Source organism: Phaethon lepturus, unplaced genomic scaffold, assembly GCF_000687285.1.
Source record: "Phaethon lepturus isolate BGI_N335 unplaced genomic scaffold, ASM68728v1 scaffold50065, whole genome shotgun sequence".
NCBI classification, from domain to species: Eukaryota; Metazoa; Chordata; class Aves; order Phaethontiformes; family Phaethontidae; genus Phaethon; species Phaethon lepturus.
In genome coordinates this window covers 1,766-22,837 of record NW_010542382.1, presented here as the reverse complement: position 1 = coordinate 22,837, position 21,072 = coordinate 1,766, and the positions used below count along the sequence as shown (strand labels likewise).

The 21,072-nt window shown below is 35.8% G+C and overlaps 1 protein-coding gene across 1 annotated transcript; it reads left to right on the top strand.

Moving 5' to 3' along the window:
• Positions 1–180: 180 nt before the first annotated feature.
• On the top strand, positions 181–19,638 carry LRRCC1 (leucine rich repeat and coiled-coil centrosomal protein 1). Its single transcript, XM_010287988.1, has 19 exons — positions 181–239; positions 419–624; positions 975–1,040; positions 1,835–2,002; positions 3,571–3,745; positions 3,851–4,049; positions 4,825–5,027; positions 5,801–5,984; positions 6,316–6,464; positions 7,384–7,588; positions 10,401–10,540; positions 11,857–12,058; positions 13,090–13,275; positions 14,455–14,629; positions 15,355–15,518; positions 16,416–16,624; positions 16,818–16,955; positions 18,789–18,924; positions 19,516–19,638. The coding sequence occupies exons 1-19, from the start codon at positions 181–183 to the stop codon at positions 19,636–19,638; spliced, it is 3,087 nt and encodes a 1,028-aa protein (XP_010286290.1).
• The last annotated feature ends 1,434 nt before the right edge of the window (positions 19,639–21,072 follow it).

The following is a 21,072-nucleotide window of genomic DNA, read 5'->3' as shown; positions in this document are numbered from 1 at the left end:
GCTTCGGGGCGGCCGCGGTGCCCGCCGCGGGCAGAGGGAGGAAGGTGGGTAGGGGGGCGTTGCTTTGTGGGGGGGTTGTCGTGAGGGTTTTGCGTCTTAGCCGTAAAGCATGGAGCGCCGCCGTTGGGAGGCGAGGGAAGTTTGAAGTGGTGTGGCAGTTTGTGCAGACGGCCCAGCGATATGGCGGGGAACCGCGCCATCCCCGGCGAGCTTAGCCTTATGGATAAGGGCGTTAAGAGGTGAGGAGCTTGTCGCAGGGGCAGCTGCCCTACTGCAGCCGGCGCGGGGAGCTGGGGCCTTGGGGTGAGGGGAGGCCGCGGCCTTGGCGGGGCGCTGGGGCGGGGGAGAGGTGTTGTGCTGGGTAGAGCGGCCCGAGAATGAAGTTGTACGGCTGATGGCAGGTGCCTTTTCCTCGCAGTTTGCTGGAGATCTCCCTGAGCTCGGACCTGCACACGCTCAACGTGCACTGTAACTGCATCGCCAGAATTGAAGGGCTCAGCCACCTCCGGAATCTGCAGCATTTAGATCTGTCATCAAACCAAATCCGCCGGATCGAGGGGCTAAGTTCCCTGACTAATCTGCGCACCCTAAGCTTATCCTGTAACCTGATAATGAAAGTGGAGGGTCTGCTGTATTTATTTCTATCCATTTAGCAACTCATGAAGCTTTTCTATGAACTGTATTAAAGCTTGCTTCTGAAAAGTGTGCATACAATTAAGGTTATACGAAGTTAGTATGAGCTACTAATCATATTATTATGTAAATTTTAAAAGGACTATATAGTCTCTGTAAGCTTTATCATAGCAAAATGCCTTCATTTAGAAGGAGAAACTGATTTTTATATTATTATTATAGTTTATTGCCATAATTTGTTGTTATGATTTTTAAAGGCTTACTTTGCAGCTTTTTATTTGATGAAAGCAGAACATTCTTCTGAAAATTTTACCGTTTCTTTTTTTTCTCATTTTGTTTAGGACTGGAAAAACTCTTTAATTTAACTATGCTGAATTTGTCATATAATCGCATACATGATCTCTCTGGTAAGTGAATGTGGCACGTGCAGTGCAATAAAAAGCATTTGCCTCACTTTAATTTTGAAAAACTTGACCAAGTGTATTTTTACAAGTTTCTAGTAAGTTTTGTAGCCAATTGACTGCGTAAGGTGACAATAGCTGCTACTCTTAGCTTTCAGGTTTCTAATATCAAGAGTTGTTCTGAACTGGAATTTATTCTCCTGTGTTTGGCAAGGCCAAGCTTGTTCAGAAAGCAGTCCAATAAACATTTCAAACTTATTTCCGAAGTGAAAAATGTAATAGTCTTGGAAGACATTTCCAAAAGAGTCATATGTTTTCTTTTTATAGGACAAAAATGCAACTTTGTGTATGATGTGGAAGTTCTCTTCCAAATCTATTCATTGAAATAGTCAGTTGTTACTTCTAACTAAGATTTGAAGCTACAGAATAAAGGAAGTTTGTAATAGAAAATTTAAAAGATCATTGGTAACAATTTATGTAATGATCTAGTTATAAAAAGGAACATCAAGCCAATTGTTTATTTTTACATGCTTCTTGACAGTTAGAAACGAATCTGTTTCTTTAAAGTTAGCTCTCATAACTAGCGTGTGTGGTAGTGTACCATAGTTAAATGATACATGTAGACAAGGACATGGAGCAAAAGTTGATACTTTAAAACTTTAAACGCTAAATGTTATATCAATTTCAGTTATGATGTATTATTTATTGAATATTTTTCAACAAGATGCCATTTGTTCTAAACCCTGTAGTCTAGGATTGTAGCAAAAATCATTGTTTTGTGTTTTTTCTCAAATTTTCAGGATTTCAGTGCCTTCATGGAACCAGTCATAAGATTAGCCATATTGACCTTCACAGCAACTGTGTAAACAATATTAATCACTTACTTCAGTGCATAAAGGGGCTGCACTGTTTGACGAATCTGACACTGGAAAAAAATGGAAAAGCCAATCCAGTTTGTCACACAGCAGGTATGGATCTCATGTTAGGTAGGTACTTTGTACTCATTAGGTCAGTGATTTACCTTAAGCTGTGAGCCAGATTCTGAAGATTGCAAATTCATTCATAAACTGGCCAGCCTGCAGAAATCTAAGTTCTGTCAAAATTAATTTGTTTTCTGTAAATTTTTTTTTCCTTGGGCATATTCTCAAAATTGTAACTTGTTGTATGCTTTGATAAGGCTCGACTTTTCACATATTATTTTAGGTTGAGGCGGGAGATAGACAAAGAGTCATGGGAAGAGAAACTATTGCAGAAATAGGAGGAAAGGAGTATTATTGGGTGGGTGAGTGGAGAATTTGAAGAATGTACATAGAGATATTGACCTATATAGAAAGAGGGCAGGCATGGGAGGAAGATGGTCTTCTACTGACAGAGACCACAGAAGGTAGATCAGTAGTAAGCACTATTAGCCTTTCCTCCTTTCACACAGCTTCAGTAAGCTGTCACAGACTCCAAGATGCTCTGCAGTAATTAGCATTTTCATCAAAATAGTAGGCAGGAGTTTCACTAGGCAGTATGGAGACAAGTTGGAGGAATGCGTGTGGGTACATCACTTTGAGTCGTGTTGCCTAGAGCTGGTTTGGGAGTGCATTTTCACGCAGCTCAAATGTTACACCCTGTGTTCAAACAAATCAAACTGTAGCATCCTGTTTTGCTGCAGATTTTGTTTGTTTTCTATCTTCCTGTAGGAGATTTTCCCCTCATACACAAACGAAGAAGTGGAGGATTGATACTTTTGGGACACCTCAAAGATAATCTCATTAAAAGAGAGAAGAGTAGAAATTACAGTAATACAAAATAACAACCATATCATTAGCATGTAACTGATAAAGGTGTAATATGTGTACAGTTCTTGGAAAGAAACCTCAGAGATAATTGAGGGAAGCCAAATAAGGTCTGAGGCAATATTTTCAAAAGCACCCATGAACAAGTTTTACAGATGTGTTCAGGCACCATGGCAGAGGTAACAGGACTATTAAAGTTATCTGGATAACTTAGAATATTCCACTAGTTTTCTTCTGTAAGTGTTTACATACCTCTTTATTCTGCCTCTTTGGTGGCACTTACTTTTGAAACTGCAATGTTCAGAAGCACAAATTCTATTAAAGAAATTTAACTTCAGTGCCTTACAGTTTCATAACACCTTATTTCATTCACTGAAAAAGGATGAAGTCATCTAAGCCCTTCCTGAACTTGCCTCTTCATTACGTTTTTTTATCCTTGCACTTGATACAACTATTTTGGTGCAGTAAGTAGGCTGATACTAAAAGGTTGTCTGTGCAATTGAAGTGTGCTGATAGTGGCAGGGGAATCCCTGTGTAGACCAGGACTAGGCAGGCAGCTTGCCAATTTGTTTTGTAATGTTGTCTGTTGAAAGCCTTATGGGTGGGAAAAGCTGAGTCACTTGTAGATAACTTGCTACTTTTTTTCTTCTATTAAAAATGCAATGAATAATTTAATATCATGGGGTACCTAAAATAAACAAGACATCTCCTTTGGAGATTAGTTTCAATTTAAATATAGTCTTTTCCTCAAGGTTATAGAGAAACTGTTCTTCAGATGTTGCCCCAGCTAACTGCTCTAGATGGAAGAAAAATTTCTGGTGAACCAGTGGACCCAGCAGAAGAAAACCGTTCAGATTTGCAGTGTTTAGAAGATATTTTGGGCTGTTTGGTTTCATCTGGGTGCCCCTCATCCACAGAACAGGTGCCATCGTTTGTGTGTCCTGATTTTTAAGATTGATGCATTACATTTTTATACTGCAGGCAACATTAATGTTACAAGGGTTGTCTTTCCTTTCCATAGACCTATGTTACGTTACCAGTGGTGACACCGCATATCGACCAGGCATTAGCTCATTTTCGTCAGCGTACGAGAATACCAGTACAAAGTGCCATCAGCTCCTCTACAGAGCCTGTCTCATCTTCAGAACCAGAGAAGGCCGAACTTGATAAAATATACAGTGAGATAAGGATTAAAAAAATAGAAGATCAAATTTCCGAGATACTGCAAAAGGTGAATGTTTTTTTTCTGTGATTGCATAGAAAGTTTTGTTTGTAAAATGAAGTGTAACTTTTGATATTGCAAAAGTTTGCTGGGACAGACTGGAGCATTTCTGCTAGTATGTATGTGCTGACTTCGTGCTAATGTGCTCTTAACAATTTTGAGAAAATGTGAATAAAATAAACCCAAGTCTTTAAAACTGAAGATTGCACTTCGAATCACAAAAACTTTCATACTGAATAAAAACTATAGGGCATGGGACTAGGAGAGCTATCTGATCATATTATATTAGAAAATAGTTTTCTGTTTTTCACCCTGAAGCCATCAATACAGTAACTGAACCAGAATAAAATACGAAATGCAGCAGAATATCTGGATTATAGAGTTGGTGAAAATTAATTTTAAGTTGGTCTGATATTTTTGTCAGGTATGTTTTTGTAACAGCTTGAGGCATACCTTGCATGTTTGCAAGGCTTTTTTTGGTTTTAAGTGCTGTATTTGTTTTACATTTTGCACCAAGCTTCTGTGACTAAGGATTTTGCCAAACTTCAGGTATTTCAAAAAGATACAACTGTATGTTCTCAAGCATGCTGTTCTGTTGGGTTTATTTTATCTTTAAAACAATGAAATGTTTTAGCAAGGAGGGAAGGGGTTGTTTGGAAGCAATTATTAACTTTTCTGTCAAAATAATTTTGTGTGACCTTTAAAAATAGCACCTGAATAAGTGTTAGAATTTAGCCAATTGGAAATTGTAAAACATATAGATAAAACTTCAATCTGTTCTTAGGTATCTGATACCTCAAGAAAGGAAATACCTCCAAATGTTCTCAAAGCTAAGAGAGACACTGATCCAACTTCTGAGAGCGAAAATGATAGTGGGAAAGAGAACATCAGAAAGGTTGTGAAAAGAAGCAAGATCCCTATGTACCGTAGAACTACTTTATCTACTAGGTGTCACGTGAATCATCTTAAGAACAAAATAACTGACAGGTATCTCAATGTTTGCCATATAAAGCCAAAATGAATTAAGCTGAATATTGTCAGAATGCACGTAGTTTGACTTGAAACATTTTGCTGAAAGTGGTAAGTTGGGTAAATTAGCTCTGTTAATAATGCTCTAAACGTTATTAGCTACTGAGGCTTCACTCAGTCATTTCCCTATATGAACATTTTTTTTTCTTTAGGTGAAAAGGAAATTGAACTGAAGATTCCAAAACACACACAGAATTCTAACAGCTTATATTTTCAAGTTTGTTTTAAATTGTGATGACAGAAGAATTCTCCACAGACAAAAGAATTGAGTCATTAAAAAATAAAAGATTTCTGGTGTCAGAACAATGGCCAAGAATATAACTGTCCATATTTTGTGATGAAATTGAGGATGCCATAGTAATTTGTTTGATTTATATAGTAAATATCAAGTGATGAATAGAAGATGATGTAAGTTAGAATATATTAGTTTAGGCAGCCACTACAGCTCAACAGCTACTCTGCTTCTCTAAAATTGCTTCATATCTACGTGATCATAAGATTTTTTTAGATAGCACCTACTAGTAGTACTTCTTTTTTTTACAGCTGAAGATTTTAATTTAGCTGTTTGTTTTATGATTCGTTTGCAAATTATTTTCTGTGTGGCTGTGAACTCTGTACAATTCAACTTCTACACAGAACTGTGAAATTTTGTCCTGTAAAAATGTCTGAATCCCTGTTACTGTTTAAACTCTGCATATTCATAAATATACCTTGATGTCCTGCTATTATAGGGAAGAGAAGAGCTCCTCAAAGTGTCCACACTCCAGTCAGAGAGACTCTCATCTCAATTCATCATCGAATACTCAAGACTTGGAAGTAGTGGGAAGAAAAGCTGAAATATTAACTGGAAGACAAAGCAATACAGAAAAAGTAGAAGAAATTAATTCAAATGCCACAGAGGAATCAACATACCGAGTATGTTTTGCATCATTTCAAGTTAAATATGAATGTGTCTTCACCTGGAGCCAAGCATATGTCTCCTGGTGAAACTTTAAAATCGGAGGTGACAAAAAATAATTGTGTGTAGATAGTTTCAAAAAATAGTGGAGTTCTTGTAGTGTCAGCTGGAAGAGAATTTATTTTATTTCACTTTTATGGTTTTTTTTGGCCTGGTCGCTTGCAGTCTCCTCTGTCATCTGTGAATTCCAGAAGGACAAAAGAATCTACAATTATGAATATTGTTTGTCATTTTGGGCTAAATCTGAATGTTTCTTAGTAAGTTGATGCTTACCACATTCTTGCTAAGGTGCTGATTCAAGAACTGGATCAGGAGAAAGAAAGGAGGTGGAAAGCAGAGCAAGCAGAGAAGAAATTAATAGAGCATGTCAAAGAGCTACAGAAACACGCAAAAGAAGAAAAAAATATTCAGAGTATGGCTGTGTACACTACAGACAGGTAGGGGAACAGAGTGCTCTAGTAGAAGAGTTTGATTTGTTTTTTCCTAATTCAAGGCAATTCAATTTATAGGCTTAAGAAACGATAACATCTTTAAACAATATACATGGAAAACAATGCATCAAGAAATAGTGCTAGAATTTCTTTTGGTATTACCTAATGAAATTCCTTTCTGCAGCTCTTTTCCTGTTCTTGTCTCAGAGCATTATCAGTATGTCACTTACCTCCATTTCTAGCTGTTACTTTCCAAGCAGTCTGTATCATAGTTGTACTTTCTCTTTTCGGATGAAGCTCTAGCAGCTGTCTCATATTATACTTTCAGCTTCCAACTCCCAATGTCCCTTTCCACCTATACATACCTTTTTCTTAACTGCATTGTATTTATCAGCGGCGCATTTTCTTTGTGTAAGGAAGAAACAAGCCAAATGCTTCCTGAGTTACTATCCATGACTGACTGTGATTATTCCCCCTTTTTTCTTCTTGTTTTAGATTCACTTTGCGCATTTGTTTGTTACCACCTTGGATAAGAGGTTTATTGAGATAGATCTTATATCAGAAATTATTAGAGTATTTAAAGATATTTCAAAGTTTTCTAAAGAAAATTCTTAAATTACAAATTGATACTATATGTTCAACTTCTATATAAAGCCAAATGATACTGGAATGTCATTTACTTGAAGACCTAGCTATGAGGTTGTCTCCAGCTTAGTTTCTTTTAAAATGAAGCTCCATATAGTAATGTTACACGTGACTTCAGTAATATTTCAACAGTTTTACCTGACAGTGCTGTAAATAGTAAAACTCAGCGAAGAACCAGATATGGTGCTACAACACTTACTAATGTCTCTTTCTCAAGGTACTTGGCATCAAACTAAACACTAAAATGTTTGTAATACAACTTTATTGCATTTATTCTCAGGTTAAAGGAATTGATATTGAAAGAGAGAGATGTTAAAACAAGACTGCAAGCAGATGTCCAGCAGCTGAAAGGTGAAACTGAAAGACTTACTAATGAGTTAAATCAGGCAAGAAATAAAGAAGCTGAACATCAGAAGGCCATGCAAGCTTTAGAAGAAACACTATCCAAGATGGAGGCGCAGAGATTGCAGCAACGAACAATAGAGGTAAGTATTTTTCATGAGTAAATAGTACAGTGGCAACAGGATGGCTACTATAGACCTAGATATTAAGAAACACTAGATTTTACAAGCTTTAAGTCTGAGTTTTCCACAATAAAAGCTAGGGCTCTTTTTTCTACATTGTAGTAGTTAATAACAAGTACTCATTTTAATTGTCAATTAATGTATTTTATAAATAGAAGTATGTCGTGTGATACAGCCTTAAGAGAGAAGAGGAGAACCTCCTTTCCTCTCTCTAAAGGAGAATAAGTCCCATGTACTTAACATGGAGAGTTGATATTTTCTGAAAATACACAGTAGCAAAGACAAGGGTTTTTTAAAATGTTGCTGAAATCATTGAAGATCTTGCTAGCAGGATGGAAATCTGGTGGTTCTGTTTGTTTTGCTGATTTAAAGAATTAGATGCTTTTAACTGCAACCAGAACAAAACAGTAATTGCTGAGAACTAATTCTGGCTGTTTTGGGGTTTGTTTGTTTGTTTGCTTGGGACTTCTTGGTTTTGTTTTTACGGCTGGAGAAGATAATGATGCTTTTGTTGTCAGAGGCACTTTTTTCAATATACAAATACATAAGATCAAGATGCTGGACCAGATACTGCCACTGTTTCTGGCTGAATAATTAATTGGTGAATTTTCAGTGGCCAAATGCTGCATCCTCCAATATCTACTCATCTTGTTTAATTGTATTCCTATATCAACCTATTTCTGTGTCACTGGAAGCATCCGCTTACAGACATTGAATCCTTTATTTTTCCTTTAATAAGCTTGTAGAAATAAGTCATCCCGTTTGACAGAAGTGGCATCATTTTTATTAACTGCAAAACTTTATTAAGGGAAGGTCTTTGTTTCTGTCTTTAAGATCCTGTAGCAAATAGTCTTTAATAATTATCTTTCAAAGAATAATCACGATACTCTAGAAACTAAATTGTCTTTTTGAACATTCAGACTTAATATACCTTTGAACTATTTTTGTCAACTCTAACTTCTAGACTATTTTATAGAGCTTTCTCATAGTGCACATTGGTAGTTAGCTTGAGTGGTAAATTACAGTTACTCTAGGTAGTCACTGTTTAAGGATTTCAGTCAACATTACTAGATTGCTTCTTTAAGGGATGGAAGATAAGTAAGTTACTATGCATCTAAATGTGTACCCTGTTTTCTGGCAGTCTTTAAATTTGTATGTGTTCTCACTTGAAATTTTTGTTAAGTGATTTAATTTAGGAGATAATTTCTTCACTTCATCCACAAAACAACAGCAATACAGTGGGTTGCGTCTCAGTGTTACTCATGGAGAGGCTTAACATGTAGAACATGAGAACTTGGATTCATACTCAAGCCTTACAACAATTGTACAACTGAAGTTACTGTATGAACTTTACCTCTGGAATTCATAACATGCAGCAGCACTTATGTATCTTAAGGGACATTGCAGAAGATGATAAACATTGTTTCTAGTGTTTTATTTGTAAGTGCAGGACATTCCATACAGCTTTTTAAAAATTTTTTATTTTTCATTTTAATTGTTCAAAAATCAAGTTGAGGAGACAGTTGTGATGGAATTCTGAAAGAAAACAGATGTAGAATTTTTTTTTAAGTGGTCTTTTTTGTTTTGTCAGAGTTGGGGTGTTTTTTGTTTTCTTGTGAGAGTTAGAAAGTAAACTGGGTTGTTCATGTTGCGTTCTAGTTCTGCCATTAGGTAACTGACACTTGGAATAATCTTGAATAGTCCATTAACCATTCACAGATTTGATACTGTAGAAAGCAAAGGGATTAGAATTGTGTAAGTACAGAATATGGAGACGATTTGCTTTGCTTAGGAGGACACATTGACAAGATAGTTTAGTTACTGCTCACTGCTTGAGCACAAAAGGATTGAGATGAATGTTACAACCAATGATTAGGAGTAAGAATATCTCCATTAACATCACCTCTGCTGTTTCTGTTATATGTTCTAACTTGCAGCCTTCTGAAGTGTCTTGACTCTGAATTGCCATTTCATGAGTAATTAAAACCTTTTTAATAACTTTTTTCATTTTTTTTCCTACTTGTTGAGTCAGAAGAGACAGGTTTTTATGTAAAAGGCTTAAAATTGTAAAATAGAATTATTCATAAAAGCTTGCACCAAATGGAAAAAGTGAAGTATGCCACCTGCTGTTTATATTGATTCTCCATTTTTTGCAAAATCATTAGAAAGCAGCTCTGTTAAGCAACTTTAAGCTGTAAAATTCAGAAAGATGGAGATTTTTGTAACTGGAGTGTTAAAAAAAAAAAAATAGAATACCTTTAAAAATGTTTTGCCTGAAATTGATACAAGCGTTACAATATGAGAGTTTGAAATGAAGGAAATCATTGTGCCAATACACTTGTTCCACTTCTGCAGGACACTTTCAAGTTCTTTATAAATTAAGTAAAAGTCCTTGATTCTTCATGAAAGTTGCTTTTTTTTTGTGTTGTAGTAAGTTAGGCTAAGACTTAATTTTAAACCTGTTGTCTTAAAACTTCTGCAAGTGTAACAAAATATATTAAGTAAAAAAAAAAAAAAACAAACCAAACACCAAACCGCAAAACAAAAAAAGCCACCTTCCTTCCTTTGTCTTGGGTTAGGTGACATAATAAAATTCCATAAAACTTTTGTGAAAAGTACTAAGAGTTGTGGAGCATGCTGTAAACATAATGGCCCAGGCAGACATGTATAAAATTTTAATAAAGTACCTGTTCCTCTGTATTCTAGTATAAGACATGAAAAATGGATTACAGCTTTAAGAAAATCTTGTTCCTCTCTTATGAATTTTACACAGATGAAACAGGTGCAAGAAGCAGAGCTTAAAGCATCAGCAAATGAACGAGAAGTACAGCTACTTCGAATATCCTTTCGACAACAGAAGGAGAAGGTAAAACAACTACATGAACTTCTTATAGTAAGAGAGCAAGAGCAAAGGTATGCGGTCTTCTATTTTCTTTTAACAAAGAAATGAGATGCTAGTGTTGCAAACATGTTGTGTTAAAATGCGTTCTGCAAAGTATGGGTGTGGTTTTGTTTTTTAATGGCAGAGATGGTATTTGTAGAAATGTAGATGTCTTCCCACACATTTTCTTGCTCATTTAAGACTACCTTCATATCTTGTAGGTTCCTGAGTCGTAAGTGCACACAGGCAACTATGTTCTTCTGGCCTTTCGTTTGATAGGTTCTTGTCTTATTACATGGCTGAACTTTTTATTTTAAATATTTGATCTTTAATCCAGGAAATAATCATCTAAAAATAAAATCACACTTGAATTATTATCTGAAGATCTGCATATACTACAATAACACGGGTTAAAAAAAAAGTCAGCTTCTACAGTATCTTGCTTTAGGGTGGGTGGTTGGGTAGATTGCCCGGCTGTTTTCCTCTTTCCGCGCAAAATTTCCTTGTTTTGCAGAATACTTGAACATAAGTTCTACATTGTTTCGCTAATACAATCCAGTATGTGTACAAACTAAAGCAACAAGTGGTATGTGGTATACTAGTATGTGAAGGAGGTTATTAATAGAATAAGCAGGTTATACTTGCTAAATTTTGCAAGGATAAATGTATTCAGATACCAAGATAACTGCAGGTTTAGATGGGAAGAATCTGATAGCTGTGTTCTGAGAACTTCCAATTATTGTCTCATAAATCTCCAAAAGATGTAATGTGAAGGACAGGGGATCTGTTTTGTGTTTGTGCTTTAAAGTAGATGAACAGAATAGTCTTCAAGTACAGGGTCTGTTGCATCATCATTCTCCTATAGGGATGCTTCCAAACAGGAAGGAGGCTTATCCTGGAACCCTGTAAGTCCCTGTTGCTGCTGCTTTTCAGGTTTTGGGTCTGAGTGAGAAGCAACAGCTGTTGGGTGAGGGTGAAGAGAATGACTGGTTTTCCCTGATTCCAGTGTGTCTTCCAGGTCTTTGTTAACAGCAAAGCAAACAAATGCTAACTAACAGCAAAAGAACAACTGAATAATTGAAATTCAAACAAAATTTAAATTAAAACAAACAAAAGTTTTAATTTAAAAGTAAGGTTATTCCTTTGGTTGTTTTAATAGTAGTCAACATACTTTTCCTAATCCCAGGGCCATTGTCATAGAAGACTGAAATCTGTCTGCGAAACTAAGGAATTTATCCCACTTATTATGTAACTTATTATCCTCTTTAAGAAATATTAAGGAAATTAATTGAAACAGCATTGTGACATACCGGAGTTCTTGTCTCAAGTTTATGTTTGGTAACTTCAGGAAAGAACTTGAAACCCGAGTTGCTTTAAATGGACCCGAATTTCAAGATGCTTTGTCAAAAGAAGTAGCTAAAGAAGAGCAGAGGCATGAACAGCGTGTTAAAGAATTTCAGGAGAAAATTAATATGTTAAACCAGAAGTACAAAGATTTAGAAGATGAATTTCGTTTAGCCTTAACTATTGAAGCAAAAAGGTTTAAAGAGGTACGACTAAGACAACTAGGTGGAGTTGTAGTTCTCTTAAATGTATTGAGTTGGGGGGGGTGATGGGGGAGTGTTTTGGTTTGGGGGTTTTTTTCTTTTGATCCTTAAGATCTTTGTTACAAGAATTCATCTAAAAGTACTGGTAGTAAGTGTTGAAATATCAATGGTTAGAACATAGACACCAAATGCGAAGCCAGCACTCCAAAGAAGAGACAAACCTGCATTTTTGTTCCTAAGTAAAAGTTAATCAAAAGAAAGTAGAAAAACTATCTGGTGGTATTAATTTCTTCTTTTAAAAGATGTTGACTGTCTATTAGAATATGTTAAATTATTGTAAAAACTCTCACTGTGTTTTGATAAGGTTATGGTTACATATATAGTAGAGTATTTGATAATGAAAGTTCCCTATTGTTTAACTTTTCAAAATTCAATTTTGTGAATGCATTTTGAAATTCAGATGCAAAACCTGCATACTAAATTCCATAGACAAATTATTTGCATCGCTTGTGTTCACATTATTTTATAAGTTAAGTGAAATAAAATTTTAAATGCTTCACCTTCACTTAAACTTGGTTTTCTTAATTTTAAATTGGTTGGATACATGGGAGAAGAGGGGAAAGAAAAGAAAACATTTAATTTTAAGTTCTTTCCAGACTTTAATGTTTATCTTAGTAATGAGATTAAATTAAGGCATTGTTTTCATTTCTCAAGGTATGTTTTTTCTGCTCTGTGTCCCATCTACTCGTGAATTATTTTTTTTCCAGTTTGTTTGGGCTTTTGTTTTGGTTTTGTTTTTTTGTTTGTTTTTTTTTTTTACAAATTTGTAGCTGAGCAGAACCAAGTGGGTTTTTTTAGTTGAAGTATCACCAACAAACTGGTAGAAAACTAGTTTCAGATATTCACTAATTTCACATACTGTTCATGAACTTCTATTTCTTCCTTTATTTGAAATCCAGTTGTCATTTGTGTGTATGTATACACACTTTTTCCAAATGTTAGCATTTTCAAAGTTGTATCTTACAAAACTTTAGGTAAAAGAAGGTTTTGAAAATGTTGCTGCTGATCTAGTTGAACATAAACGAGCCCTCTTTGAGTTTGAGCAAAAGGAAAAAGACATGGCAAGTCTGATCCAAGACCTGACAAGTATAGTGAAAGAACAGAAAGCAAAGATTGCAGAATTAACAAAATCAAATGAAGAAGCTACAGCAAACCTAAAGGTACTTGTTTCAAAACATTTCAACTACTTATATGATTTTTTGGGCAGTATTTTATCTATAAAAGTAACAGTTCCATATAAGGTAGATTGACTGAAAGATGCATTTTTCCTGTTACACTAAAACTTAATACTCTACATCAGCCTTTATTCTTACATCTTGCACTTCTATTTCTCACAAACACTGCTCCCCATATAGCAAAATCTAGACTCGTTTATGTCATCAGAAGTGCACTCCTCACCTTGTGAGTGCTAGCAGTTTCTATATATTCAGGTAATGGAATATGGTTCTGCAGTGATCACTGTATGTGAAGTAAAAATTAAATTGGACAAATAATCAAGTGTAGTTATTAGCAGCTTAATATCTCTGAGAGTTGCATAAAATTGGCAGTATTAGTCATTATCTACTAATTGTCTAATTTTTATCTCAAATACTGTGGGCACAGTTGCTTTATCTTACACTACTGATCATCGTATGGCAACATATTACAGTACTACGTAGCTCATAATTCTTTAAAATCTTAGGAACGTAACTTTTAAACTGTCATGTGATCCAGTCCATGTATATATCCAATCTACCTTTATGTTAAAACTTCTGTGCGGTACAACCCCTGCACACGCCTGTTTCTAATCTTCTCCCTACATGTTGCAGTTGGCGTGTCCAAACATTTGTGTTGCTATACAGGACAGGATTCTGCCAGTCAGTGATGCTGCTAAAAACAAAATTTAAAAATAGCTGTATTAAATAGCTGTATAAAAACAAAAAGTAGCCTGCATAACTGCAGATAAATCTTTATCATGGGAAGTGGAAATTTGTCCCGGCAGAAGTCCGTTTTCTTTTGATTTGGTTTCTAATACCTTGACTTTTTGTTTCTCTTTTTTTTGACTTCTGCATTTATAATTCTAAACAGGTTTTTATAACAGAATTGATAATTTAAGGTGGCTACTTAGAAATCAGCTTTACAGTTTTCTGGGATTGAACTATGTCTATTTGAAGCAAACATTTGTGTTTCATTACTGGGAAGAGGTGCAGATAGAACCCTGTATACAAGCAGAATATGTCTCTGTTAACTTAATTCGCTGTATATAAGTATTACTTTCCTAGCTGCTTAGTATTGATTTGAAATTTTGCATACGTGTTCTAAAGGATGTTATTATCTTCTTCCAATGTTCATTCATATAGTGTCGAACTGGAGAACTTGAAACTGTGATTGAGGAGGACAAACAGAAGACTGTTCAGGTTGAACTTCTGAAAAAGGAAAATGGAAAACTTATTTCTCAGCTGACAGCCCAGGAATCTGTCATTGATGGGTTAAAAATGGAAAGAAAAATATGGGGGCAGGAGTTGGCACAACAAGGTAAAATAGTATATTTTTTTTTTTTTCCTTTGCAGAAAAAATGGTGGTGGTCAATGTCATACCTTTCAAATAAACACTCCAGTATAGTCGTAATCATGACAAGGTCTCTGGATGCCTTGTTGATCTTACCCAGTTGTAAAGATGATGTGCAAAAAATAGATCTTCTGTAGTATGCAGGCCATTATAGGAACTGTAACAGCCATTGTGGGAGTTAGTTGCGAAGACAGTTTTTCTGTTTCCTCAAAATGTCAAAAAATACTATGATGTTATACAAAGACAACAAGGATTTGTAAATAGCGTTATGTAATGCTACTTGTCTATCAGATAAGTCTAATATGAAAATTTCAGTATATATCTTAAAAAAAAAAAAAAGACGTGTTAAATACTGGGTGAAAAAAATCTTGGGCTTTTTTAATTTTTCCCTGATTCATGTGACTCTGCACCATCTTGTGGGCTTTTTGAAGATTGGCTGGGTCTGTAAGAATTACTGTTGACTTCTATCAGAGAAGTTTTCAAAGGATAAAATACAGACCTTCAGTTCTACATTTCCTCTTAAGTGTTACCTACCTACAAGTTAAAGCCCTACAGTGTCTCCAGTGGGTGAAATGATCATGTTTGGTTTTTAAGGTGGTTCTTACCTTCGCCTCCCCCACACCCCCAACTTTATACATCTTGAAGTCATCTGTAAAATGAGTACTGTAGTGTGAATATCCTGTTTTATCTAGGAGCTCATCTTGCTCAAGATCGGGGAAAACTGGAGGCAAAAATTGAAGTTTTAACCAACGAGATTGAGATGTTAAAAAAGCAAAAGGAACAGGACAGTGATACTATAAAAATTAAAAACAAAATAGTGGACGATCAGACAGAAACAATTAGGAGATTAAAAGAAGTAAGTGCCATGTCTGACAATTTGTGTGCTTAGCTAAAATTAAGACTTGCAGTGAAAGTTACTGGAAATGCTGTAATGAAAGCTGGCTCTGCTCTCCTAGTTTACCAACTCAGAAAGCACAATCAAGCTGTCAGTGGCAACTGATTTTACTGAGAGCAGAAGAGGGCCTTGTATTAACTTGATGTACAGAGACTACTTTTGAATTTCTTATTGAACCATATTTATGTAAAGACTTTCTTCTCTTTGCCTTGCTTCAAGTTATTTTTGAAAATGATTTTGAAAGAGGATAGCATAATTCTTCCTGTGTGTTTAAACAAAAAGAAAAAAACATTTTAAAAGTTTTCTTCGGGTTTATTTTACAACGTAAATAATTTTTCTCTTTGTTCTTGTAAATGAATATTTTAACAGCAGAGCCTACTATGTTTTGTTCTATTAATTCCATTCATCTTACTTAGAGACTTAAGGCTTTAGCTTATTAATTAAAACAAAGTTTTATAGCATGTTGTGTCAATCAAGGTTAGATGCCTTACTTATAAAACTTCTAGCTATGTAACAGAATGTGAGCTCGGCGATTTGTGTATGTAGAATAAGTTGTTGTGTTAGAGTTCTAAATAACTTTTTTCTTAATTTGCTTTCAGTTTCAGATTTCAATTTCAAATTTTCATCAAGTTTTGATTTTTTTTTTTTTTTTTAATTCTGACTTCTTTCAGATTATTTAACTGGCTATCACTTTACTAAGTATTTTTTATATTATAATACTACGTTTAGAAGAGTAAACTTTCACATGTCCATCTCTGCTTTATTCCAGCATAGACTAACTGGGCACTCTTAAAGGGTTTTAACAATAAAATTAAAATGAAGGGAGTTTATGTGTTCTAAAAGGTTTATCTTCTAAAGGGCTTACAAGAAAAAGAGAAACAAATCAAAAAACAGCATGAAGAAAATCTGGAAGCTCAGAAGTTTTTTCAGGTGCAGTTGGATGAAAAAGCTGCTGAATTTGAAGAGCTAATGGAAAAATTAGAAAGGCAAAATGAAAGAAAAGAGGAATTAAAGCAACTGCTAGAAGAAAAAGAAGTAGAACTTGATGACATTAAGAATGTACACAGGTAGTACATACAAATGGCAATAATTCTTTGGGATCATCATACTATGCAACACTGCTGTGAAGTTATTCTGTGTTCAGAGAGTACTTGCTTGCTATTGAAACCCACAAAAATGTGGAAAAATGGAAAACTTCTTTTCCGCCCTCCTAAGAATGGGTATCTGCATTCATTGTAAATATGTGCATTTTATTTTTAGTGCACTGAAAAAGAAGTGGCAAGGTAAAGGAGAGCTGTTAAGTCAGCTGGAGGTGCAGGTTAAACAAATGAAGGAGAGCTTTGATATCAAAGAGAAGAAGCTGATTGAAGAGAGAAATAAAAGTCTTCAAACTCAGAGGTGAACACCTTAATAGCTTATTTTGTGACTGGTCAGTTAGTGTAGAGTTGCACTGTTAGCAAGTATATAAAAATGTTTGCTTATATGGTGAAAGAATGTGTAATACCTTTTTAAGTACTTGGTGAACCCGGTTGCTGCAAATTGTGTGTGCCTAGAAGTAATTCTTGCTATACAGGTGACTTCCTTCATGGAACTAGCATTCAGTTACAGCATTCGTCCTTTAAACTTCTTAGCTGTGTTCCCATTTTCTTTGAAAATAATTGGAGCCTACACTCATTCCGCCCTAGGATGCCCATTCCGCCACAATGCTTTTGGTTTACCTCTGTGAAGAAACTCCGCTTACGTGATAGGGACTCTTAATACAGTCATCACAGATGCTGGCTGGAGTCATGCAGTGAAGATGCTCGTGCATGTGAGGCACAGTCTCACAGTCTGTAGCTGGGTTTCTTTGAGCATGAGCCTATCAGCCTTCTAGCTGCTGACCAGGATGCATGGGACAAATCAAGTTGTCAAGCCAAGCAACTGTGGTTGGCATTTGGGCTTACAAAAGAGGCCACAGTGCTTCACAGATGTCTGAGCGGAATGATGAAAACATCTCGCAGGCTGTGTAGGAAATTGAGGACAGATCCTCAGTACTTATCACAACAATGCTAATAAATACTTCAGTCTGTGACAAACAGACTGTTTATAAGTTACCTGTCATCCTCTTCCCATACAAGTAGCAACAGGTTTTTAATTTCTTTTATTATTTCTCTTGTACTGTCAATTTTTTTGAGCAGTTAATAGTAAATATGAGATGATACAGAAACAAATACTCATAACACACAAAATAGTCAGGGGCTTAGAAAATGCTCAGATATATGAGCTTAGATTGTTAGTGTGATTTCTACTTTATTCTTTGGCCCTTTTCTCTTATTTTAATTCCTTCCTCCCAACTATTCTTAAGAAAAGATTAGCTACTTAATAAGACTGCGTATTTATCTAGCAGTGATAACCACACTGTTACTGAAGGAATAGGCTAGTATGACTAAGGTTTTTTGCTTTACATTTTTAAATTAAACACTTTGATTAATTACATTCACTATTATTTTAAGCAAGGTCATCTGATTAATAAATGAAAGAAAATACCTTGATGGTCAAGGTATTACACAGGTACAAGGTACAACAACAACAAAACCCAAAAAAACCAAACAACAACAAACAAAAAACCCACAAATAAAAAACCGACCACCTTAAATAGTCAATAGTACTAGGTTTTGGAATTGTTGGAAGATCAGTAATGAAACTGAAATTTTCTCCTAAATCTGTTTTGTTTCAGAATTTTGGTGTAAATTAATTGTATAGTGGAATAATTTGCCTTGCTTTCTGTTGCTATGTATTTTCGAATTATCTCCTAAAAGCAGAATTTGCTTGGAGTCACAGAAATGCTTCGCTACTAGTGTGAAACAGACACACTTCTATTTCTGTGAGACACGAGCTTACAGGCTGTTTACAGGATTGCATAATTCAGTCATTGACTTCTCAGGAGCAAAAGCATAAGTAGATGTTGGAAAACAGGTGGAGTTCTTATCCATGTTGACAGTAGCAAGTCTGAATCTTCATATCCTTTGCTAGTGATTAAATGCTTCTTCTGAGAGGAATGCCAGAAGCCCTAAACACAGCGCATAAAACTAGAACACGTACTTGAGAAAACAGGATGTCTTCTGATGCTAGATATTGAAATAATTGTCTTCTTGCCTATGTTTTTTAAACCTTATCAAAGGCAGAATTGGGCAAAGCAAAATACTTCAGTTGTTTGCATGACTGGGAATTTTTTTTTTAATCATTTTTTAGGATTGCTGTGGAAAAGCTTCATGAAATGGATGATGCTTTTAGAAAACAACTTGAGTCAATGTTGGCAGCTCATCAGGAAGAACTATTGCAGCTGGCAAATGAAAAGGAAAAACAAATTGAAGCAGCAAATGAAAAAGTAATTTTAATACTAAATTTATGTTTACTGTACATGCATTTTTATTGTACAGCTGGTACAACAGTGGTGCTTGGAAGTCACCCATTTATATCTATCTGGCTAATCTCTGGATGGAAACAGCCGTGGTCTAGTCTAACTCGATCTTTCCACAGCAAGAAAATCTCTAGAACTGCATCATCATGAGGTTCTGTATTCAAGGAAAGTTGCATGCTATGTAGCTGTTAGGAGTCGTATACCTAAACACTTCCTAATCTAGACATGCAAGAATAATGATGATTATGCCAGATAATCCATTTAATGCACCTGTGCCAGTGTTAACAGTTACTGTTCCTGTCATGTACTGCGTCCTGGTGCTGCTTCTGCGTAGTAGGTATTTTGGTTTTGATACATTGTCTCCTAGCAAATTAATACTTTCTTTTTAAAGCAAAATTCTGCTACTGCATTCAGTGTCAACAGTCGAGCATTGCTTATTTAAACATAAGCGTATAGCTCTTGCACTGCTTATCAGTGTTAAAAATTGCCAAGATTATACGGGTTTAGGGATATTAAGGAAAAGCAAGAATTATTTTTGATCTCCATGTGCTCTTCCAGGTTTACTGTGTTGAAGAAGAAATGCGGCAGCTTCTGCAGGAAACGGCAAACAATAAAAAAGCTATGGAAAATAAAATAAGAAGACTTACACATGCACTGAATGATATTCAACAAGATCTTTAAAGATTATTAATATATATACTCTATCACACAAACTTAAGCAAATTCATACACTACAATGCACTTTTCCATGTTTTCTAGAGAATAAATTCTTTGTGATATATTTTGATGGTTCAGGAATCAGACATAAATATTTTTACATTATTTTAATAATAAATAGTTATTTCTAACCTTTGGTTATTTTTAACTGTTCTGCCAAAATGGGTCAAAACACATATAATAAATGAAAAGCATCATATGAAATCAGGCATTAGCATGTTTAGTAAGAGAAAAGAATGTTGGGCCTTTGCCTCTAAGACAAAAGCTTGAAGCTTTGCTTCACAGGGGTAAAGATTCTTGTAATGAGAGATCCAAGAATTTACCTGAAAATACATTTAATCTGCCACTGTTGATGAAGAATGCATGACTTCTACAACTTTGAGTGGCATTTTGGCAGTGTAGTTTGGTTCTCTACAGCAATAGCCTTCCTACAAGGCTTTTGAAAAATAGGAGATAATAAACTAACAGCTTCTTAGGGATGCTAATCATAAGCCTTATGTTAATATGATTGTTGTACTTCTTTCATGATGGAGACTTTACTATCTCTACTGTACTCAGGCATTTATTTCATTTGCCTGTTCTCAGAAGATCCTAAGCTGTTACTGTACAACCCTGTACTCCGAAGTATTTAATGCTCCAGTAGTAAGTAGTAAAATCAGTTCTATGTTGGTACACCAGGTGGAGGTATTTCTTCCCCCTCCTTGCATCTCACATTAGCTAAAGCAGGGTCCTGTTTGTTCCAATGATAATAGAAGCCACTAAGCCAACTTTACCATCAGCTTGTTCAGAGCCCATACAGAAGCACGCTGCTGCAGTGTAAATGTACGTGCATTTTTGTGCCCAGCAGCCCAATAAAAGGACTAATTTCAGTAAAAGGGCCTGGCCTTTGGCTAAAAGGGCAAGGCCCCTTAGAGCTTGTTACCAACTTGTTTTGAGAAGTTGCTGTGTGAACCAGAGCCTGATACCAGCTGCCTCTCATCATGAGGTGCAGCTTAAGCGTGAGATGTAGCAAAGGCTTTGAAAACATGGGCACAAGATGAAAGCAGAGGCCACAGCAGCAAAAGCAATTCACTGATAGTCAGTGTCTGGTCTTTGACAAAACACAACCTTGAGAGCTGGGAACCCATTGCTTTTGCTTTAAGGGAGTGGCAGCAAAGCAAAATAAAACAACTGAATAAGGCACCTGCACTGGCCTGGGAAAACAACACCCCCGCCCCACTTCACACAGTAACATTGTTCAAGGATGAAGGTGGAGACCTGGGAATTGGCTAGAGATTGCACAGCCTTATAAAAGGGTGAGATCCCGAACTTGTGTGAGGGGGAGAAAGCAGACACCAGCTTCAGCTCTAGCTCCCTGCATCCAGAGTTCCTGCACCTGGCCCCTGAGACTGCCAAGGA

Coding starts and splice junctions, on each gene's coding strand:
- LRRCC1 (XM_010287988.1), top strand. CDS start 181: ATGGCGGGGAACCGCGCCATCCCCGGCGAGCTTAGCCTTATGGATAAG. Junction 4,050..4,824: donor TTTCCGAGATACTGCAAAAG/GTGAATGTTTTT, acceptor ATCTGTTCTTAG/GTATCTGATACCTCAAGAAA. Junction 5,985..6,315: donor CAGAGGAATCAACATACCGA/GTATGTTTTGCA, acceptor ATTCTTGCTAAG/GTGCTGATTCAAGAACTGGA.